We start from the raw sequence: 25086 nt of genomic DNA on the forward strand, positions 1-25086 counted from the left end.
TCCCTGGCTGACAGGGGAGGGCTCGGGCTGCCCGGCCCTGCTCTCCCTGGGGCTCGGGCTGTCTGCCCTGCAACTGGGTCCCAGCAGAGTCCTCTGGCCGCCATTAATGAAATTTTTCTTGCGAACCCCCTGAAACATCCTGCGAACCCCCAGGGGTTCGCGAACCCCACTTTGGGAACCACTGATCTAATGCAAAGGAAGAGAGGGTGAGTGAACTTTTCTCAAAAGCATATTCTGTGTTTTTATACATCCCCTTTAAAGGCTTCCAATGAGTGAATAACCAGACTCAGAAGGGTTCAGATCACGCAGGTTTTTATTAACCTGAGTTTTATTTATCATACAACCTGGTAAAATAAATCCGTAATATGCAAAGTAAGAATTGGAAGGGTTTAGTGCAACATACTGTATCAAACAAGAGCTTTGAAAGCAAAATAGCAAAAACTGGTAACAATTTTTATGATATACTACCACCTAAATGGAAAGGCAAGATATTTTCACAGCATTTTAAATTATACCAAGAGACAGCTTTCAATCCTGTGCCATAACAAACAGTTTGTTTTTAAAATGAAACGATGCAAGAAATTATTAAAAAAAGAACCAATGAGAAAGCAGATGTACAGTACGGTTGATGTTTCAGCACAGAATTTCAAGCTCCAAGTAGAAAATACCAAGGAAAAGAAAAAATAGAGAAAAAAACCAGAAAGGCCAAAATGTGAGATTAATATAAACGTACCCTCCCAAAATATGACCTCTTATTATTTTTCATAAATAGTCTGTCCTATTTATGGCAATATTTTCCATGTGTGTGCATCCACACCTCCCATACAGGTCGGGGGGAGGGGACTGTCAAAGATCAAGGACCTTAAATAGGAGTTTATATCCTTTTTGAAGCTGCCTTAAGAATGCTTTCAAAGGGGCCACAATGCCATGGTCCTTGTAAACATTGCTGCTGAGAAAAAGAAAGGTCAGCTGTAACTTGAGATCCTTAGGTAAGTGAACAACCTGCTACATTCTCTTTTCTTCTTTGTCCGGTTAAAGAAAAAGCTTTACTTACTTTGAACAGGGCCAAGTCAAAGTTTCTCTCATTATTGTTACGAGGAAGAATGGTAGCTATCACTCGCCTCTACATTCTCAACTAAACGCAGCACAGGGGGCCTGAAACCTTTGGTTCCTTTATAGAAAGTTTCATAGAAGAGGCTAAACAAATTCCCTTGACTAAGGGAAGGAAGGGTAATGCAGACAGCATTAAAGTCAAAACAACAAAAAGCTCCCTTTGAAAATTAATTGGCTAACACTCACTTCACCTGTGCTGGTTGCCAGTAAATCCTTGACTGTTTTTTTTTTTTTTTGGTCTACACAAAGTGGACTAATTAGAACTGTAGTGAGAGAATAAATGAGAGGAGAGGAATTACAGCACCTCTGAAACCAAAACCATGGTGCATGGTGCCAACAGGAGGAACAGATTTGTCAGCAGGTTAAGCAGTTCAAAAGATCATTACTGAGGTTTGATTCTTGCCCTGGATTTTATGTGCAGATCTCTTGATTTTAAAAATATATTAATGACTTCAAACACTGAGATGTTTATAAGTAGCATATGTAGTTGTAACAGTTGAATAAATGTCATTAAGAACCACCGTTACATTGACGTCGAAAGCTAAGCAACAACTTCGATTGCAAAATATACCAGATGGTTGATTTGAAGATGGTGATCATATTTTTAACAAACTCTGAGGACTGCAGACGGTATCAAAGGGTACTTACTATGAGATAACCCATATTTCCAGGTAAGCTATTTATAATCATCTCAGCTGATAAGTCTGTCATTCCAAGACAGAGAGAGATTGTCTCTAGCACTACTAAAGGGCATTTCAAACAACTGGGAAGGGGGCTCATGGTGGTTTTGTAACCAAAAGTCACATTGTAGTGGGGAGAAAGGGGCAAATAACCTGTAATGTGGTGCAACTTCCAGGTCTCACAAATCCTATATAAAACTTCCCATTTCTTTTGTATCAGAAAAAGTTGGAACTGGGAACCACAGAGGGTTGCCTGAGGTCAGATGCAAAATCCTTGCACTCCAGTCTGGCTAAACAAAAATTAAACCAAACTGCAGCATATAATTATGAGCTCCAGGTAAGAAGCAGGTGTAAAGTAAAGAGATGAGGGCTCAGACTTCACCTTGGAGTCTCACTGTGGCAACAGTTAGCTACCAAATACTGTAATCAATACAATGAAAGAGGTGTGTTATATTGCCACCCAACTACCATCATGGAGAGAAAGAGCAAACTATGAAATACACTCTGGAGGGGTTAGTCTCAAGGTGTGGTGAGTCTGACCTGCCAAAGGGATAGAGATCCTCAACAGCAGCATGCGGGGGCGGGAGGAAATCACACACTCCAGGGGAAAGCTGACCTGCCTGATGAAAGTGATTAGGATACTGGAGGAAAAGTGAAGTAGCTAGAGAGGGAAAACCATTTTCCAAATTAGCCTCTCTTTTCTAATTATCATCCCCTAAGGGCAGAAAGCCTGACTCCAAGGGCTTACCTACATGGGGACATTCAAGTTCTCATTCACAAGTCAAGTGGCCTTAGTTTGCTGTAGCTTAATCCTCCTTCATAGCAAACTAAGGCCATTTTACTTCTGAATGAAATCATCCACACAGGAGTTTAATGCACTTTAGCTTATGTGCATTAACCTTACAGCTTTAGCTGATTCATCTTAACTTTCCTGAGTGCCTTTAATCCGTCTAAGGAAGTAAGGCAGGAGAGCAACAGACATGTGTGTTTGAATTTCTTATGCACCTTTACAGAAACGTACACAGAGAAATGGATTCTGATACAGGGCTCCTGTGCACCTTGCTGACTGGACTAATGAACATAGTGTGGCTGAGCAGGAGCTCATGGCTCATGCACCTGCAGCGCACAAGCTGTGCTTCCCTCACTCTCCCTGTTGGCGGGAGAGAAATGAGAGCCCAGCTTGCAGCTCCAGGTTCTATCTGGATCCTGATGGCTTCTTCCCCTGAGGCTGAAGTGGGGACATGTGACGATCCCAGCATGGTTTCTCCTTCCTACTCAGACCTTCATGAGTATAGGGAGAGAAGGTTTGCAAGTGTTCCCTCTAATTTTTCCCAAGCATGTGCGGAATGAATTTTGTTATGTGCACCAATATGGGGGTAATGTGTCACACATCACCTCCATATTGATGCACATAACAAAATTCATGTGGCGGGGGTGGGGCTGAGGACTTAGATTTAGCAGCGCTTTTAGGAGCAGTGTGGGAGGGGGCTCAGGGCTGGGACAGAGGGTTGGGGCCAGGGGCGGGGTGCCTCACCCCTGGCCGCAGCAAGTCCAGGGGAGAGGTATCTCTCCCCGCTGCATTCCTGAGCGCCTGCATGACATTTAATAGGCTGCTGCGCAGCCACACAGCTTAGAGGGTTCTGGCCTAAGATCAGGGAACAAAGCTAGGAGTAGAGCAACCCTATGTTCTTTTAAAAAGAAGGGAGGGGAAGATTGAGGGCAGGGTGGCCTAGATGCCAATACAGTAACTCCTCACTTAATGTTGTAGTTATGTTCCTGAAAAATGCGACTTTAAGTGAAACGATGTTAAGCGAAACCAATTTTCCCATAAGAATGAATGTAAATAGGGGTGGGGGTTAGGTTCCAGGGACATTTTTTTTGCCATACAGTACAGTACTATAGTTGGGAGGTGCCCCTGCCTTTCCCCACACAGACACAGCCCACTGGCACTGTAGACAATGAGGCAGGCAAGGAGGCTGAAGGTGCTGTAGGCTAGGAGAAGCATGTTGCGCAGCAGCAGCGGCAGGTTCCCCTACTCTGCAAGCACCAGGGGCGGGGGACTCAACCCTCGGCCCACCCACACCACCCCTTCCCCCAAACCCCCACCCTTAACCCGCCTCTTCTTCCCCCCCCCCTTTACTCCGCACGCCGGGAGGCAGGGGAGGGAGGGGGAGCCTGTGCACAGAGTCCTCGCTTCTCCCCTCTCCCTCCTGAATGCCACAAGCCAGCCGATTGCCGTGGGCAGGAGGCGGGGGAAAGGCGCTCATCCGCAGGGTCTGCCGGTGGGTGGGAGGCGCTGGGGGGTGAGGGGGGAGGTTAGGGGAGCGGATAGGAGGGCTGCCAGCTGTGGACAAAGCAGATAGCCAAATGACGTTATAGAGAAGCATTGCACAACTTTAAATGGAGCATGTTCTGTAATTGAGCAGGGACGTAAGAGCAAAACAACGTTAAGTGAGAGGACGTTAAGTGGGGAGCTACTGTATATGAGAGGAAGGGAAGGAGCTGAGTGCCTTAGGAGGACTTAACTGGAGCAGGGAATGCAGGAGGAGGACCTTTAAATGTGCCTGATATATCAATGGATACATCTGCATATGATGTGTGATGAAAGAGAAAAATGGAGTAATGGGGAGAACATGAACAGTGTGTGAGACTGGGCAGGAGGAGAATGCAATGGGTGATGGGGATTAAGGAGAGGAAGGAGAATGGGGAACAGGAATAGCAGAGGGAGAAGACTGAGGCCAGGTCTACACTACCGCGGTAGTTCGACGGCTGGCAATCGAACTTCCGGGTTCGATTTATCGCGTCTGGTCTGGACGCGATAAATCGATCCCGGAAGTGCTCGACGTCGACTGCGGTACTCCAGCTCAGCGAGAGGAGTACCGCGGAGTCGACGGGGGAGCCTGCCTGCCGCGTGTGGACCGCGTCTGAACCGCGGTAAGTTCGAACTAAGGTATGTCGACTTCAGCTACGTTATTCACGTAGCTGAAGTTGCGTACCTTAGATCGAATTGGGGTGTTAGTGTAGACCAGGCCTGAGGGACCAAGAAAGGAAAGGGTGACTCAGGGATAATCGGAGAGGAGAGAGAGTGAATTAATGGGGACAGGTAGATTGAATTTAGATGAGTGTGTAAGTAAAAGAGAATGTATATGTGGCTACATGAAGGATAAGATTTAAACCTGCATGCAGTCAGGCATTCTACACAGAGCGGGGAGGGGGGAAATTGGATGGAACATTGTTGAATGGGAACAATCCCTTGGTCCCTCTGCAACCCAAACTGAGGACAGTGTCTATAATACCAAATCTCACAAAACATATTATTTAGGAACATTTATGTAACAGGCTAGTTTCATCTATCTGACCCAATCTTCTTTGTTAGGAATAATACTTTTATACATCACTGTACAACATGCATGCCTGTTTTTCAGTCTAAAATTGTTGAAGATATTTAAATAAATAAACAAAAAAAAACCTTTAAAAAGTTAAATCAATTAAATAAAGGAGTTTAGTTTGAAGTTTGCTTGGAGTGACGTGTGGATAAGGTATCGGAACTAAAAACAGCAGGTATTAGGTATGGAACACAAACATCTTTATGCCAATTTTCCAGATTCTTAAATCCTCTATTAAAACCTGGAAATGGCAGACTTCCTGCATTCGGATGGAATTCTTATAATTTCAATAAGTTTCTTAGGGATCTTTCAAGAGTCATGCTGACAGAGGAAGGGACTCAAGTTTTCATCTGAGGCAATCAAATACCAAAGGTAACATGTTGGTAATATCTAAAACAGACTGTTAAGGGAAGAATGAGGTTATCTAATGAGGGCGCTGTCTTGTTGAAAGGAAAGTGCTAGACTACATATGCCACGGGCGAATCACTGTTGTTTTCATCAGCACACTGCAATATAATTGGACTGTGTGGTTGACCATAGAAGCAAATATGTTGGTCAATGCAGATGCTTTTTTATTAAAATCTGTAACCTTTCTGGGTCAAGCCTGCCTACTCACGCATTCTACTTTGCCTATCAACTACCCTGTCTTGACTGTTACCATGTTTTAGCCTTCCTTCTGGTTGCTCTCAATGCTAGCAAGTCATCACTGAAATACAGATGCTCTTGGGTTAAAACAGTCTTATTCATGATGTCTGAAGTGACATGCCAGATTTCTTTTACCATTCTGATAAATACACAGTGTCTTGAAGCTACATAAAATATGCTGAGAGATCCCCACAGGCTGATTTTCTTGGAATAATCATAAATCAACCAAACTTGTTTCAAAATTCACCTTTAGAAGAAGTTCCTCTCTCTCTGAACCAGAGAATTGTGGAAACTGCAGCCCACACACAAAGGTTTTAAACAATATTTTAATTCAGCAAAATGAGCCAAAACAGATCAGCATTTTTCCAAACATAAAATAGCATGAATTCTACAATATTAAATTGTATCAGTACTGCATCATATTCTCTATAGATGGATATAAGAAAAACCTGGAGATTCCAGCACTGCACCTTACAAAATGATGCATAAAAATTACAGAAGCTGCAGTAGCTCAAGCCAAGCAAATAAACAGGAGGGCAGGAAGCTTTGCACAATATAGGTATAGGCTGCTAAAAGGATGTGGGACCGTGTGGGGAAGAGCAGCTGTAGTGCCAGCTTTTTCAGTCTACACCAGGACTGCAATGGTGCAGGATGACCCGATGCAGGATACAAAGGCGGTGGAGTCGGGCCCAAAGCATGTGTAATCACAATGGTGCTAGCAGTGCTAGTGCACTATTGCAAACACTCATGCATGGATGCAAGATACTTGCAATGCAAAATTCTCTAGCATAGAGAAGGTTGGAATGAGTTCCACAAAAACAGAACTTCGAAAAATATCTGCCTGGCCCCTAGTCCACTTCTGCTTAACCTAGAGAGCTACAGCGAGCTTGCTGCCCAGGATTTGATTAACTACTAGGCACAAAATCCTCAGCTCATGCATAGGGCTGCCCACCCCATCCCACCAGCTGAGGTCACATGATGATGATGTCATCGTATGCAGCCTGGAAGCCATGGAGCTCGCTGCCTGTAGCATGGACCATAATTTGTTCTACAACAGATTCCTCTGGATCCACCCTAGGATCTCAGGTGAGTGGCTGGACCTGGAAGGCCCTGTGCTGCTTTTGGTTTGATAGCCAGGGAGGAGGGGAGAATCTGTTCTTCGAGTGATTGCTCATATTGATTCCAATTAGGTATGTGCGCGCCGCGTGGACGGCCGTCAGAAAGTTTCACCTAGCAGCATCTGTCGGGCTGGCAGTGGAGCGGCGCCTCCGTGGTGCTCAATATATGACCCTGCCGACCGTCAGTTCCTTCTTACCGCCTGTGATGGTCATTGGAACTGTGGCGTCTTGCTCAGGAAGTTCTCCACGTTTCCCTAGCTTTATTTAGATAGTAGTTGTTCTGATTTTTGTTGACAGTTTCTTTTGGTTTTGTTGTAGTTAGTGGCAGTTGGGTTGAGGGGGTTTACCCTCCGCCCCAACTGTCTTTCTTCTGGGCTCTCATGCCCAAGTCCCTGGGATTTGAGCCCTGCAAGTCCTGCTCCAAGCCCATGCCAATGGGAAACCCCCACGACTCTTGTCTGAAGGGTCTGGGGTAGGCTTACCAAGTCAAGAAGTGCAGGATCTGCAAGAGATTTCATCCTCGGACTAAGAAGGAGCGGGACTTTTGCCTGAAACAGCTCCTTAGACCCCAGCCTCCTTCGGCGCGGCAGGACCCGGCACCAGGCTCTTCGGTGCGCAGTGCCCCGGCGGCCATGGTGGAAACGGCACTGTGGATGGACTCTGGCCGAGACCCGCAGCACCACCGCTCCCCGGCACCGGAGCCGACAATATTGACCCAGCACCGCTCCCACTCCCCAGCACTGAAGCGGCACTGGAAGCCGGAGAAAGGTGGCTCTCCTTCACAGAGACCCCCACACACCTGGAGCCGGCCTCTGTGGCACGTCCAGTGGAGAAGCGCCCAGGGGCGAAGGTCGTGGACGCGGCACTGTTGACTTCGGCCCTGCTGGGGGAGCCACTGAGTCCGGTGCCATTGGACTCCCCACCCCGCAGCATTGTGGAAGTTCAGCTGCTGTTCACCCCAGACACCTTTGCAGCTGCGAGGGATCTCATCGCCATGACGGCACCAGGTCTGCCCTGCTCCACATCAAGTCTCCAGGCCTCAGTGGATGGCACTGTCTCGAGGCAAGCCAGTGTTGATCCATCTGTCGGCACCGTCGGCTACGTTGGGCAAGCTCGGCACCGCTCGAGGTCCCAGCGCCACTTGGAGTCCTGGTACTGCTCCTCATCACGGCGCCGGTCGTACTCGCGGCACCGTTCTGGATCATGTCAGCGCTCCTGGTTGTGGCGCCGCTCCACTCACCGGTCGCTTTCACGGAGCAGGTCCCGGCGCCGATCACCGTCTCTGCGCAGTTCCTGGCCACAGTACCGATCCAGGTCCCGGCACCGCTCCCCAGGCTCGCAGCACCGCTCTCCTCCTCGGCACTGCTTGTCACCGCAGATCCGCTCGGCATCGCCCTAGCCCTCGCAATCCCGATCTCATTCCTCGGGTTTGGAGACGGGGTCGCGGTTTTCGGCTCGGGACTGCCACCAGTCAGACTGTAGCTGCCCTGACGTGGGGGCAGGACCATGGCCACCACATGGGCAGGGGCCCATCAAGTGGCCATTCTGGACCCTGTGGGAGTACCACCAGGCCCAGGGTGCACAGTCTGGAGCTTCCCAGTCGGACACCTCTGAAACAAGGGTGCCAGAAGCCTCGGCCAGTCAGCCCACTCCACAAGGTGAGGAGGAGACGTCATGCCCCCTCCCCAGCTCGGGACCGAACCTGGACCTATGGTCAGCGACGCAGGGCATCAAGCCCCTGTGGAACAGGGAGGTTGAGATGACCCTCTCCCCACCTTGGCCTCTTCGTCCTCCTCCCCTGACGAGGCCATGGCAGGCACCTCCTTCTCCAGGTCGCCCCCCCTAAACATCTGCGCCCACCAAGACCTCCTGCACAGGGTGGCGCGCAACTTGGGTCTGCAGGCCGAGGTATGGGACATTTGGTGGTGGACATTTGGCCCCAGAAGGTCTGTCGAGGGTGGCCTTGCCCCTCATCAAGACCATTCAGGCCTATGCCAAAACCATCTGGCAGACCCCAGTCTCCATTCCCCTATGGCCAAGGGGGTCAAACGCGAATACTTTGCACCCTCGAAGGGGTACGACTACCTATTCACGCACCCGCAGTCCTGCTCGCTGGTGGTTGCAGCCGTGAATGAGAAGGAGAGGCACGGGAAGCAGGCCCCAGCGCCCAAGTCTAAGGATGCCAAGCGGCTGGACTTGTTTGGCCGCAAGGTATACTCCAGCTCAGATTGCTGATCAGCAGGCACTCCTGAGCCGCTCCAGCTTTAACTCCTGGAACTCCATGCTGAAGTTCAAGGAGCTTGTGCCACTTGAGTCCAGGGAGGAGTTTGGGGCCCTTATTGATGGTGGCAAGACAGTGGCATGGACCTCTTTGCATGCCTCACTGGATGCTGCAGACTCAATCGTGCGTACCTTGTCCTCTGGGATTGCCATGAGGCGCACCTCTTGGTTGCAAGTCTCTGGCCTGCCTCCTGAGGTTCAGCAGACACTCCAGGATCTGCTCTTTGACGGGGAGGGCCTGTTCGCGGAGCACACTGACTCTAGGCTGCATAGCCTTAAGGACTCAAGGGCGACCATGAAGTCCCTAGGTATGCATACCCCAGCAACCCAGTGGAGAAACTTCAAGCCCCAGCAGCCGCAACAGCGCTCCTACCCTCCTCGGCTGAGGCAGGACTTTTACAGGCGGCAGGGGCGGAATGGTAGAAGGAAGCCCTCCAACCCCCTGTCTGGACAAGGCCAGGGCCTGACCAACCCATCGTTGGGTTCCAAGCAGGCCTTTTGAAGGGACGCCCAAGGACGGCGTACAGACTTACCCCGGATCCTTCCCCGCCCTTTTTGAATCGTTTATCCCACTTCCACTGTGCGTGGTCCCAAATAACCTCAGACTGCTGGGTCCTTCACACGGTGGACGCGGGATACTCTCTCCAATTCTGCTCCTACCCATCCTTCCACCCCGCTTCCCCGTCCCTCTTCAGGGACCCCTCTCATGAGCAACTTCTTATTCAGGAGGTTCAGGCGCTCCTCGCCATGGGGGCAGTAGAGGAGGTTCCACGGGACCTAAGGGGCAAGGGGTTCTACTCTCGATATTTCCTAATCTTCAAGGCCAAAGGGGGCCTCCAGCCCATTCTGGACCTGCACGGGCTCAACAAATTCATGGTAAAGTTGAAGTTCCGCATGGTCTCCCTTGGCACCATTATCCCTTCCTTGGATCCTGGAGACTGGTATGCCGCCCTCGACATGAAGGACACGTGCTTCCACATAGCAATTCAACTGGTGCACAGGCGCTTCCTGCGCTTCATGGTCAACTGCAAACATTACCAGTTTACAGCCCTTCCATTCGGCCTTTCAACAGCCCCCCAAGTGTATGTCAGTCGTGGCTGCCTTCCTCCGTCGATGGCAGGACCAAGTGTATCCCACCTCAATGACTGGTTACTTCGGGGCCGCACCAGAGAGCAGGTGCAGTCCCAACTCCACCTGGTCAGGCGTACGTTCGACGGCTGGGTCTCCTCCTCAACGTGGAGAAATCGACCCTAGAATCGACCCAGGGGATAGAATTCATCGGGGCACTGCTGGACTCCATTCAGGCGCGGGCCCTCCTACCACACTCCTGCTTCCGGGCTGTCGTGGACATCATTCAAGGCCTTCAGCAATTCCCGACCTTGACAGCATGAGGGTGCATGAGTCTCCTCGGCCACATGGCTTCGTGCACATACGTGACCCGGCACGCCAGGCTCCAACTCAGGCCATTGCAAGCATGGCTCACCTCGGTCTACCGCCCGGGGCGCAACAACTTAAATTCAGTGGTCACTGTACTGGGGCAGGTCCTCGCCTCTCTCCGCTGGTGGCTCAACCCCTGAGTGGTGTGCGGGGGAGTCCTCTTCCACTGCCCCCAGCCTTCCTTGTCCCTGGTCACAGATGCGTCAGCTCTGGGGTGGGGTGCAGATCTGGGAACCCTTCAGACTCAGGGCCTGTGGTCTCAGTCCGAGCTCTCCCTCCATATCAACATCTGGGAGCTGATGGCAGTGTGCCTTGCTTGCCAAACCTTCCAGGCCCAACTGCAAGGTCGCTGTGTAGCAGTTCTAATGGACAATACCACAGCCATGTTTTACATCAACAAGCAAGGGGGAGCCCATTCCTCCGCCCTCTGCCAAGAAGCCATTCGACTGTGGGAGTTCTGCATAGCCCACTCCATTCACCTGGTCGCGTTCTTTCTTCCAGGGATCCAGAACACACTGGCAGACCACCTCAGCAGGTCCTTCCATTTGCACAAGTGGTCTCTCCGGCTGGATGTCGTGCACCACATCTTCCAAAGGTGGGGGTTTCCCCAGGTCGACCTGTTTGCCACCCGAAGCAACAGGAAGTGCCCAGCGTTCTGCTTCTTCCAGGGTTGCAGCCCGGGCTCCCTCACAGACGCATTCCTGCTACCCTGGACAGGTCGCCTGCTCTACACCTTTCCTCCGTTCCCTCTCGTGCACAAAGTCCTGCTCAAAATCCACAGGGAGGGGGCAAAGGTGATTCTGATAGCTCCAGCATGGCCTTGCCAGCACTGGTACATCAGGCTGCTGGAGCTGTCAGTGGACGTACTGGTCACAGTGCCTCTCCTCCCTGACCTACTCACTCAGGACCACGGTCGCCTCTGCCATCCTGACCTCTGGTCCCTCCACCTCACGGCTTGGAAGCTGCATGGCTGAACCCCAAGGAGCTTCTGTGTTCCAAGTAAGACAGGTCCTGCTAGGCAGCAGGAAGCCCTCCACTAGAGCCACGTATCTGGCGAAGTGGAAGAGATTTTCGTGTTGGTGTGACCAGCGCTGCACACTCCCTCTCCAGCTGCCGGTACCCCTCATTTTGGAGCATCTCCTGCACCTGAAACAGCAAGGCCTGGTGACGTCTTCCATAGGGGTTCACCTCGCTGCCATCTCGGCCTTCCACCTGGGCGTGTCTGTCCACTGTCTTCACCAACCCTATGGTTGGTCGCTTTCTCAAAGGCTTAGACATTCTATACCCGCAGGTCTGCCAGCCTATCCCTGCCTGGGATCTTAACCTGGTCCTTTTGAGGCTCATGGGGTCCCCGTTCGAACCGCTGGCCACATGCTTCCTCCTGTATCTTTCCTGGAAGACAGTTTTCCATTACGTCTGCGAGACACGTCTCAAAGCTGAAGGCCCTCACCTCGGAGCCGCCTTACACTGTCTTCCACAGGGATAAGGTGCAACTCAGACCGCACCCGGCCTTCCTCCTCAAGGTGGTGTCGAACTTTCAAACCAGCCAGGACATTTTCCTGCCCGTCTTTTACCCGAAACCTCATGCTGGTCCCCGGGAACAGTGGCTGCATTCCCTTGATGTCCGCAGAGCCCTGGCTTTCTACACTGAACGCACTAAGCCATTCAGAAAATCGACCCAGCTCTTCGTTGTGGTGGCAGACCGGATGAAAGGCCTCCCGGTCTCCTCTCAGAGAATATCCTCCTGGATCACGTCCTGCATCTGCACTTGCTATGAGCAGATGGTGACCCCAGCTCTCACTGCACACTCCACTAGGGCCCAGGCCTCGTCAGCAGCATTCCTGGCCCAGGTTCCTATCCAAGACATATGCAGGGCAGCGACTCGGTCCATACCTTCACATGGCACTACCCATCATCCGTCATGCCAAAGACAACACAGCTTTCGGTAGAGGAGTGCTACAATCTGCACTCTTTCACTCCGACCTCACCGCCTAGGTAAGGCTTGGGAGTCATCTAATTGGAATCGATATGAGCAATCACTCAAAGAAGAAAAAACGCTTACTTGCCTTTTGTAACTGTTGTTCTTCGAGATGCGTTGCTCATATCCATTCCAAACCCACCCCCCTTCCCCTCTGTCAGAGTAGCCGGCAAGAAGGTACTGAGGGGGCGCCGGGTTGGCAGGGTCATATATTGAGCGCCATGGAGGCACCACTCCAGGGGGCTTCACTGCCGACTCAACAGATGCTGCTAAGGGAAAACTTTCCGACGGCCGTGCATGCGGTGCGCACACCTAATTGGAATGGATACGAGCAACACATCTCCAAGAACAACAGTTACAAAAGATGAGTAACTGTTTTTTATCCCCAACCCTTGTAATAGTTTAACAGTGGACACCATTGTACAACACTTCGAAGCAAGTTCAATGTAATCAGCTGAAAAATTGTGGTTTTTTGTTTTTAGGCAATCAAATAATAAATCAAGTTAAAATTTAACCAGATTGTGCAGGAAATGGCATGGGATTTGTAATGTACATAAACAGAGCATCTGCTCTAAGTCTCATCGATAGCATCACAACATTGTGGAACAAGGTTCAGTTCTAACTCAGTCAGAAGAATACCACCTACTAAACCATTATCACCTCATGAACCAGCTGGGATTTTATCTGGAGGTCTCCCATTCAGGTACTGACTCAGTCAAGTCCTGCTTAATTTATTGTTCTGCTGGAAGGTGTTATTGGCTGCCATCAAGTGGTCTGATCTACACACAATTGCCTTGTTAAAACTGATGGGTGTGTAAAGCACCTTTTTAAGGATAGATGGGGAGGAACAATTAAATGCACTTTTATGTAGTGATATCTGGAAATAATATGAAGCAATAACCCAATGCAATGGGCTGCATGGCAAGGCTGATCACAAGCTAAGCCACATGGGCTGATGAATTTTCCTGGGACCAGTTGTAAAACACAGAGGGCTTGTGGACTGAATGGTTGCAGCTATGTGCGTCTATGTATGAAAAAAGCAGGAAGCTGCAGAAAGCCAGGAGAAACTGAGAGGAGCAGTGATGAGTGTAGCCCTGGGAGGATGCCAAGATACAGAGCTTCTAATGGGCACAATACTTGCTGGAAAGGCAGACTTGGATCTCCGAGCAAGGAAACTGCCTGCTGTTTGTTTCTAGCAGATTCAGGGAAACATGTCTTTGTATACATTCTTCATATATAAACAGGACTGCACAAAAGAAATACTTGATTTGCATCGTCCATTTCTCCTCCTAATAGAGACAACCTGGTCAGGCCCCGAATATCGACTAACCACTGTGCAGCGTGGTTTTGCAACAGAAGTGGTATGGTTGCAGAACATAACTATATCATAACAGGTTTCAGAGTAGCAGCCGTGTTAGTCTGTATCCACAAAAAGAACAGGAGTACTTGTGGCACCTTAGAGACTAACAAATTTATTAGAGCATAAGCTTTCGTGGGCTACAGCCCACTTCTTCGGATGCATATAGAGTGGAACATATATTGAGGAGATATATATACACACATACAGAGAGCATGAACAGGTGGGAGTTGTCTTACCAACTCTGAGAGGCCAATTAAGGGGGGGGGGGGAACAACAACAACTTTTGAAGTGATAATCAACATAGCCCAGGTTGATAAGTGTGAGAGTACTTACATGGGGAGATAGATTCAATGTTCGTAATGGCTCAGCCATTCCCAGTCTTTATTCAAACCTAAATTGATTGTGTCTAATTTGCATATCAATTCGAGTTCAGCAGTTTCTCGTTGGAGTCTGTTTTTGAAGCTTTTCTGTTGTAAAATAGCCACCCGCAGGTCTGTCATTGAATGACCAGACAGGTTAAAGTGTTCTCCCACTGGTTTTTGAGTATTATGATTCCTGATGTCAGATTTGTGTCCATTAATTCTTTTGCGTAGAGACTGTCCGGTTTGGCCAATGTACATGGCAGAGGGGCATTGCTGGCACATGATGGCATATATCACATTGGTAGATGTGCAGGTGAATGAGCCCCTGATGGTATGGCTGATGTGATTAGGTCCTATGATGTCGTCACTGGCCAGACGAGTACCCAGAAGTCACCTCCTACAAGACAGGCCCAACAAAGAAAATAACAGACTACCACTAGCTGTCACCTTCAGCCCCCAACTAAAACCTCTCCAGCACATCATCAAAGATCTACAACCTATCCTGAAAGACGATCCCTCACTCTCACAGATCTTGGGAGACAGACCTGTCCTCGCTTACAGACAACCCCCCAACCTGAAGCAAACACTCACCAGCAACCACACATCACTGAACAAAAACACTGACCCAGGAACCTATCCTTGCAACAAAGCCCGATGCCAACTCTGTCCACATATCTATTCAAGTGACATCATCATAGGACCTAATCACATCAGCCATACCATCAGGGGCTCATTCACCTGCACATCTACCAATGTGATATATACCATCATGTGCCAGCAATGCCCCTCTGCCATGTACATTGGCCAAACCGGACAGTCTCTACGCAAAAGAATTAATGGACACAAATCTGACATCAGGAATCATAATACTCAAAAACCAGTGGGAGAACACTTTAACCTGTCTGGTCATTCAATGACAGACCTGCGGGTGGCTATTTTACAACAGAAAAGCTTCAAAAACAGACTCCATCGAGAAACTGCTGAACTCGAATTGATATGCAAATTAGACACAATCAATTTAGGTTTGAATAAAGACTGGGAATGGCTGAGCCATTACGAACATTGAATCTATCTCCCCATGTAAGTACTCTCACACTTATCAACCTGGGCTATCTTGATTATCACTTCAAAAGTTGTTGTTGTCCCCCCCCACCATTTAATTGGCCTCTCAGAGTTGGTGAGACAACTCCCACCTGTTCATGCTCTCTATGTGCGTGTATATATAACTCCTCAAGATATGTTCCATTCTATGCATCCGAAGAAGTGGGATGTAGCCCATGAAAGCTTATGCTCAAATACATTTGTTAGTCTCTAAGGTGCCACAAGTTATATCATAACAGGAACATTGAAAAGAATGCATATGGTGCAGGAAGCGCAACCTGATTAGAAAAGCAGAAATGAAAATGACCAGGGACCAGCCAACAAAAAGGGTGTAGGACTAGGAAGTCTCACTGAACACTGATTCATACAGGAATCAGAAAGACTGTTAGAAGCACATAAGTTAAATAATGCCTTTGGCTTATATGATGGCTTGGTGCAAGAGCTTAATTTACCATCACCCCATTTATACCTATGTGGAGGTGCAAACCTCTATAACCATCCCTCCAACTTGAAGGAGCACGTGTGCACACACACAAATTTCGCTTTTATAGGCTTAAAAAACAAACAAACAAAAAAAACAATTCCTGAAAGATTAAGTCCTGAATGTCTATGGGGCAGGAGCGCCTTTCTTTCTCATATATGTAAGTAAGTGAAGGCAGGTTAATTTGGTAGCTTTAAGCAGTTCCTGAAAGAAAGAGCAAATCCTGAATATGCCTTTATATATATATATAAAGAAAGGAAGGAAGAAGGAAGCTCCTGCCCAGGCATATTCAGGATTTGCTCTTTCTTTCGGGAACTGCTTAAAGCTACCAAATTAACCTGCCTTCACTTATTACTACACCAACACACCTCTTCCAATTCTCTAGAACACACAATGTGACCTAAAGAGACAAATCACACTACCCCAATAGAATAGGACACCATGACAATCCAGGGACAAAATCAACACCTACGTTGACACAAAAATCAATATTTATTGGGCCAAATTTTGAAACACTAGTGTTTAAAGTTAGGCACCTAAATAAAAGTAGCCCGGTTTTTATAAGTACTGAGCACCAACAGCTTTCAAAGAAATCATGGGGAGTTAACATGATCATCACCTCTGAAAAATTAGTTTTCTAAATTTGGATTTCGATGCCTAACTTTAACTACCCTATTTTGAAAATTTTGGTCATTGGTTTTCCCAAGACAAAATAGCATCTGACAATGAGTAACAATACTGTATTTGTAAACTGATATTTTTCTAATGGCACAAGTTGGAATAATGAGTAATGTTGTTAGAGTTATTCCAAATACAAGTGAAAAAACACTGTGTGGAAACTAACACACGTAATATAATGTAATATAGGAATATTTAGTAAAGTATACTGGGTGCAATAAACAGTCACCTGAATCTTCTTCATAGCTAATAACATTGTCCAAAACTCTTACTTTTAGAATATAAGTCAAGTTAATTTTAGAGTAAGCGAATTAAAGAAAGTCAAACCAAATCTGGGTTTATATGTGAGCGGTTCTTCAATCTCAACAAATAATTTGGAACTGGATATTGCATTTCCTGGGCCCCACCAAAACCACTGCAGTCAAGAAACAGACCATTATTCTATAAACATACATCTTACCAGATTTTCAAAAAACAGAATGGACAAAGTGCATAATGTGGTGTTATAGAACATTTCCATTGAACTTAGTTGTCACATTCAGTAAGACATGTGAAAAGAGACGTTGGCTGAAGACATAATCAATTTTCATCCATGCCATTTAATTGTCTTAATACACAAACTTCTTCCTTCATAATTTGGTCTGCTCTTCTTCAAAACATACTTTTTCACTCAAGAGAATTCACAATATTCTTTTTGTCTGTGGGAACCAAGGAGCTTGAACATAGTATTATACTAATAGTTCTCATCAGGTTTAGAAACAACAGTAATTTCAGCTCCTCTCCCTCACTCCAGAAGCAGTTTATTCCAGGTAATCTAACTGAAAAATACAACATGGAATAGCCATACAAATAGGTTACTTACACATAGCCAGCTGTACGTTAACAGATGTCGAGAAGAAAGGGACAGACGGTAAAAAGATAAATATGGATCCTTTATATAATTTTGTTATTTATTTTTGTAGTAAAAACCCAAGAGATTTTCCCTTGGGCGTCACATGCCAAAAATCAACCTGATCTTTCTCTAAAGACAAACTTGCTCCACGAAATCTAAGGGCTTGGCTATACCACCCTGCAGTTTGGACAAAAGAAGTGTGACTAGCAGTGTGCACCAAAGCGATATGCTCTAACTCCCCCAGGTGGGTGCTGTGGGCGCAAATCAAAAGGTTCCTAATGCATGTTAATGAAGTCCTCTTCAAACGGGACTACATTACTGGGAACTAGGAACCTTTTACTTCGCACCTCTAGAGTCTACATGGGGGAGTTACAGCACATCCCTTAGGAGCGCCCTGCTAGTTATGCCCCTGTAGTCGGAACTGCGGGGCAGTGGAGACACAGCCTAAGTAAAAAGGACATCAGATGCTGCACAATTCAAACTATACATGATTATCATGTATTTAAAAAAAACTAATAGGATGCAATCAACTAATTATAGAAAGTGCTACTAAAATGAAAGTAGTCCAGTGATTGACTTTCTCCTTAGAAAGTTTAAAAAAGGGTCACCTCAACAGAAGCTTGGGCAAATATAAACAGAAAGTTATATGTGCAATGTTAATTTTTATAAAATGATAATCATGAGCCATGAAAAAGAGGCACTTCTGCTATTTGTAAGCAGTAATCTGCTCATTGTTTTGAGATAAGTATCTGATATGTCTCAAAACTGCAAAGCGGTGCAGCTGTTTCTCAACAGCATGATTCAGTGAGCTCGATTTTGATTATTTTGGGCTACAAACTCTGCTGGTTGTCTTTATGAAATCAACAGATATCATCAATTATCACTTCACAAAAACTGAGATACAACAATTATTTCCTGTTTCAAGTAGAGGGAAACACTACAGTGTGACAATGTGGTAAATTAAGACTTTTTAGTATTAATCACTATGTCAAATTTACAACCACTTTGCAAAAATCACATTAGAATGAAACATTCTGCAGACCAATGTTTCAGGTAAGTGCTTCTTTTAATATTCTAAACTTTGACTGTCATTTTGTGCTGATAGGCCAGGAAGGTGAGGGTTAATTTTACCCTACTCAGCAGAATGTTAATTGGGCCACTCCACTCTGGCTAGTTGTGAAACAGTATGTTTCTCCTCTGAGTATGTGATAATTAAAACCCTTATTCCCAGAATACGTGGCAAGTAAGCAGAACTGGAAATGGAGAGAGATGACAATTGTGGGAGGGCACTAGAGCGATTTAGCCTGCAACCTCAATGGAAAGTGTGTGGTGGTTACCAACCTGAGTGAAAGTGGAACCTCAGCTCTAAACCAGATGCCCAACTGTGCTTGTTCACCTGGGTAGAAGTTACCACCTAACTCAGGTGAGAGGGTTGTGTGTGTGGATAGGGGAAGATGAGGGATAAGGGCAACACCAGGGTAAGAACCTGGGCTATTTCTGCAGTGAAGTCATACCCTAAATCAATGGTTCCCAAACTTGTTCCGCCGCTTGTGCAGGGAAAGCCCCTGGCGGGCCAGACCGGTTTGTTTACCTGCCGCGTCCGCAGGTTCAGCCGATCGCGGCTCCGAGTGGCCGCGGTTTGCTGCTCCAGGCCAATGGGAGCTGCTGGAAGCAGCGGCCAGTACGTCCCTCAGCCTGCGCCGCTTCCAGCAGCTCCCATTGGCCTGGAACAGTGAACCGCGGCCACTGGGAGCCGCGATCGGCCGAACCTGCGGACACGGCAGGTAAACAAACCGGCCCGGCCCGCCAGGGGCTTTCCCTGCACAAGCGGCGGAACAAGTTTGGGAACCACTGTCCTAAATCATCTCTGAGAATGAGGACAATTCCAGGGCTCTGATGTCCTGCAGGCTCTTTACAGAAAGAGAATTGGAACACAAACTTCAGCAGGGCTACCTCCAAAGCCCCACTGGTACCTTCAGATTAACAAATGCAGGAAAGTAAAAAGGATGGGGGAGGAGACGGGTGGAAGAGAGATCCAGTAAGATATATAGTGCATTGAGTTCCTGTGCCTGTCACTCCCTCCTGGACTGAATTAAATGAGACAACACTCCCTTGTGCTGTGATCCAGCTAGATCTCACCAAGCTAAGCATGGCTGGGCCATGTCAAGGCTCACCTAAGAAAGTGCCAAGGAACACCTAAGTTTTGAAGTGGTGTTGGCAATTCAGTAGGGGTCACTCTGCCCTTTGTATCAGCACTAAATCAAAAATCTAGCATGGTGTTATTTGAGGATGTGGGTGTTTTACTATATGTGTGGTCTTTCAGATAAGGCACAAAACTGAGGTTCTGACCACCTGTGGTCATTAAAAGTTCAACATCCCTTTTCATCAGAGCAGAGGTGTTAATCCTCATTCCTGGGCCAAATTCAAACTCAAGTAACTACCCTCCTAAATTCCCCCTGCTGTTCTAATAGTATATGGTATTCTTCACTTCCTGCCCTAAAATGTGGTGTAATCTAACCGCACAGTTAGACAGCTGTTGTGTTCCACTCCACTGGTGGCTGACTTTCAATGGTGGATGAAGTGATCCGTATCTATCTCACTGGGGTGTTGTGAAGCTTAATTGTTTGTAAAGCTATTGGATGAAAGGCACTACAGACATAGTATTTTTATTAATCCTAATGTTTTTTAAAAGCAGTGTGGTCATGCTGCGTAGAATGTTGCAAGACTGAGAGTATCAAAACTCTATAGTCATAAGCTATTGTCTTAGTCCTGCTGTTATACCATAATGTGTTTTATTTGCATGTTAATCCACTTGCATGCCCCTTTGAGGCAAGAATCATATTATTAGAACCCTATGAATTTTTTTATTTATAAATTCTTCGTTTTATTTTTTGGGAAGTTTGTTTTCTCGTAAGAAGCCCATTGTAAGAGGGGGTTGGGTCCTGCCCCTAGGGTGGGAGGCTGTGGGGGAAGGAGGAGGGTGCTGCAGAATGAATCAGCCCTACACTCACATTGCCGCAGCAGCTCTTCTCCTGCAGGGCTGGGCCCAGCTCCCCACTCTGGGCGTTGCGGCACACGGGGTTGCGTTGCCGCTCAATTTTGGCCCACCCGCCTCTCCAAATTTGAGTGAGTATTTGCTAAAAACATGGGGCTCTACCTATTATCTTAACTGCTTATGGTGCCATATACTCTTACAATGCTTTAAAATCATAATGAAATCTCAATTTCTCATTTCCCCACATATGCTAACCCAGCTTCTCTATCCTCTCCCTAAATGACATTACAAAGTCAGATTCAAAAGCACAGAAGGCATTTAACTGAAACATTTACCTACAGAATTTTGTTTTGAATTTTATTGTGATTTCAAATTGAGGGGTTTGGAGTGATACAGGGGTACGTTTAAACAAATTATCCTAAGGCTTTTCAAACAGGTTAGATGCACAGATTTGCATAATAAAGCAGCAAGCAAGGATACAACCATGAATGCCAGTTTATATATTTGCTACAAAGAGCACAATTGTCACTAGAGAAGGTAGGTAATGAAATTCCTCTTTCCCTCTCCCCGGCTTTTTTTTTTTTTTAAAGAAAAATTGCAATAATATGTTCTTTTCATAAGAATTGTTCCGCTAAAAATATATTACAAGTTAAAAAAAATATAGAAAATGGAGAATGCCTTGGACTAACACCTTCTTCAGCTTTAATCACAAATAATTGCCTCTTTTTTGTACTAATGAGCAGCGCAAAATGGAATGTAATTTAGACATTCATTCAGTGTAATAGCTTTGTGAGCTAATATTACTGCAGAGAGATCTATTCTCAATTTCCTAGAGTACAACAACAGAGCAGCAGTAAGTTTTTCACTTCAGGGAGCTTTTCTGCCCTATGTAAATATAAATAGAAATCCCATTATCTATTGATAAAAACAACAAAGCAGGTTAAATAAAGTTTTATATGTTACTGTTTCCCATAACAACCATCAGCTCTGTAGATCATGAATGTAAATAAAGCACTTCACTTACTGAAATCAATGAGAAACCTTCCAAATCCTTGCCTTTGATATTGGGGCATGATCATTATGCAGGAGACATTGTACTTCTGCTGGCAAAGCTTTTCCTGAGGGAAGGAGAAACAGATCAAGTATGTCAAAGCACTGCTGAAGTGGGCAATTCCCTGCACCTGCCACTGTCCTTGTAAAATATTTCAGAAAGGTGAAAAGACGTATCTGGTCAATACCAAAGCAGAATAATTCTAAGGTATTCATAAATTATAAGGGGGGAAAGTATCAATCAAAGGCACCCTCTAAAATATTTCTTTTTACTATTTAAAAAGTCAGCACCATAGAAATTAAACAAAATCCCAAGGACTTGCATAAACACTGTAATGAAGGTTAAGTGCAGAATGGGGGGCGGGAATCTTTTCATGTGACATTGATTATTCTGTCAGGTATATACAAGGGGAAATAATATACACACACTCACCAAAGAGAGCAAGTTAGGTTTGCAGCAATTGCCATGTTAAATAACTTACTGCCTTTCACCCACATTTCATCTTCTACCTTTTAGCAAATACTTTTAATGCTAGTACGATTGTGTAACTGAAGCGATACACTTTTTTCCCCACAGACAAATGCATTCTCCTCTGATTACAAAGTGAAGAAAAAATGCTTGGGCCATCAGATCTCAGCATTTCAGACAAGACAAAAATCACATCACTATGAACATAATAGAGGCAAAGATTACACTGACTGCTTAAGACAAAGGGGAAAGCAGACACAGAAACTAAAGTAGGAAGCAACCCTTGTAATATAGTCTGAAGGATTTTTGTTTTTTAAAATTTGGATGCGATGTAGGGGCAGTATTGTTTTAGCCGTAGTATCCAAAAAATGTCAAAATCCAGTGAAGAACAGTCCTGAGACAGGCCTCTTCCTGTCTTTAGGAGTAATGCAATTAAATATAAGTAACTTTTTAAAATAAAACTAACAGCATCAAAGACCTAAATCAGACCATTCAAATCCAGGGTGACATATTCAACAGAAAGCTCCAGCAAGCATAGACTTGATAGGCAGCTACTCAGGGTAACACATGTAAGGAGATGCCAGAATAATATGGGAATTGTCACCGTCACAAGTGGCAATAGGCCAGTCTCAAATCACGCTCCTTCACTTATGAAATTTGATTGACTCTTTGCCACATTTCATAAAAGTATCCCAGCTCCTGTGCAGATTTATACTGACAGTACTGCTTAGTCTCCAGTATGGCCCCAAACCCCTTGAACTGACTGCCATAATATGTACTTTGAAATATTACTGTGCCCACTGCAAAGGATTCAGGGGAATTTTTGCCCACAAAAGAATACTAGCTACAGAAGACTGAAAAGAAAGGGCCCCAATTCAGGAGAGCACTCCAGCATGTGCTAAGTCCTATTGAAGTCAATGGGATTCTAGAACATGTTTCAGTGCTTTCCTGAACTGGTGCCAGGGACATGACAAAGATAAGAGGCTGGGTGAGCTGTTGAGAAGAAGAGGGCCAAAACAATTTTTGGGGAGGGCAAAAAATTCCAGTCTTCATTTTGAATGCTAATGCATCTCCTGCAAGTCCTTATACCTAGTAAAGTTTAGGAATGATACCTCAGACAATGAATGTACTAGAAGGTATGTGCCAATCTCAGAAGTGGTGGTACTATTTTATCTTTAATCTACATACTTAGAATCATCTAAACTATGATCGATGAATTGGCCTACAAGGAAATAGATCAAAGGCATATGAAATTCTAGGATCTGAGGCAGTGCAAATTATGTCTGTCAATCTCGCTGTTACTTAGGGAATGTCTACAATAAAAACACTACAGTGGTATTCTTCCATCGCTGTCGTAAATCCATCCGCCTTGAGACGTGGTAACTAAGTCAAAGACTTCTGTCAACCTAGTGGTATCTACAGTGGGGCTTAGGTAGGCTTAACTGCATTGCACAGGACATGAAATTTTTCAATTTTGCCCTGAGCAATGTAGTTAGGTCTACCTACGTTTTAGGTGCAGACCATGCCTTAGATTCTCTTCAAGCTTTATATTTGAGGACAAATGTATCAGTCCAAAAACACCTCAGTAGACTATGCTGCTACTCCAACTTTATCACTTTCAACAGATCTCTTTAAAAAAAAAAATTCTTTCAGATTTTTTTGTTATTAAGAGCAATCTGAAGGAAAATGAGAAAAATCACCTAATTTCCAAAGATAAAAATAATTGTATGACATGTTAGTTTGGAAGCCACTGATATACCAAACCTCTGACTTGACAGTTGACAGAAACGAATATAGGTTCTCCCTATTCCAGGAAATTCTACTTTTACCTTGCAATTAATTTTACTATAGCCTCTGTCAAGGCAATATAGAGAAATTCCCTCTTAGCAATAATTGGAATTGTTGTTTTAAAATTCAAAGTATCACCACAAGTCATAAAGACATCCACTATGAAAATTAGTAACTTAGGGCTTGATTTTCAGAAGTTTAATGTGCAATTAAAAACTGCAAAAAAATTCAGGTATTTATGCACACAAGTGACCAAAGATGAACAGAAATGGTCATTTGTTATATGTGTAAATAGCAAGTTTTACCAAAATACATCTGTAAATACACATGTAAATTGTGCACATTTTGTACATCTAAAACTTTTGAAAATCAGGCGTAGTATATCTATGCAGAATCTGTAACTAAGTGAATTATATAGAAAAAGATGTCATGTCAAATTGAACAATTATAAATCACCAGATAACCAGTAAAAACAGATTTAACTGAATACTGGGACTGTTAAGCGAAAAAAATTAATAGCAATTAATTGCACTGTTAAACAATAATAGAATACCATTTATTTAAATAATTTTGGATATTTTCTACATTTTCAAATATATTGATTTCAATTACAACACAGAATACAAAGTGTACAGTGCTCCCTTTATATTTATTTTTGATTACAAATATTTGCATTGTAAAAAACAAAAGAAATAGTATTTTTCAATTCACCAAATACAAATACTGTAGTGCAATCTCTTTATCATGAAAGTTGAACTTACAAATGTAGAATTATGTACAAAAAAACTGCATTCAAAAATAAAACGATGTAAAACTTTAGAGCCTAGAAGCCCACTCAGTCCTACTTCTTGTTCAGACAAACAAGTTTCTTTACATTTGCAGGACATAATGCTGCCCGCTTCTTGTTTACAATATCACCTGAAAGTGAGAACAGGCATCTGCATGGCACTGTTATAGCTGGCTGTGACACTGCACTCTATATGATTTTATGAAAATATGCTAATGAGTGTGAATATAATGTAACTAGAATATGCTTCATGCAAAAGGTGTCTTGTAAGGTATCCTTACAAAGCTTATAATTTACTGAGTGTGGTCATCCTATTTGTATAAATGTATCATTCTTGTATCTGAAACTAGAAATATGAAATATAACTCTGAGGTGCTATTGTAGTTATGCAAAGTGTGGGCCATTAATGGTGGTTTAGAATCTTGACGGCTCCCATCAACTAGGACAATTGATTGTAGATGGCTGTTTACTTGTAAATCTTCCTGT

The 25086-nt window shown here is 45.3% G+C and overlaps 1 protein-coding gene across 1 annotated transcript in view; it reads right to left on the bottom strand.

Moving 5' to 3' along the window:
• Positions 1 to 25086, bottom strand: part of LOC113406897 (histone acetyltransferase KAT6B-like) — a 208167-nt gene that overhangs the window by 42463 nt on the left and 140618 nt on the right. Inside the window, exon 11 of the mRNA XM_029912011.1 lies at positions 21531 to 21624. Coding sequence (XP_029767871.1) covers positions 21531 to 21624 — 94 coding nt within the window. The remainder of the gene's footprint in view (positions 1 to 21530; positions 21625 to 25086) is intronic.

The sequence above is a fragment of the Terrapene carolina genome, unplaced genomic scaffold (genome assembly GCF_002925995.2).
Source record: "Terrapene carolina triunguis isolate 2854851 unplaced genomic scaffold, T_m_triunguis-2.0 Scaffold148, whole genome shotgun sequence".
In the NCBI taxonomy this organism is placed as follows: Eukaryota; Metazoa; Chordata; order Testudines; family Emydidae; genus Terrapene; species Terrapene triunguis.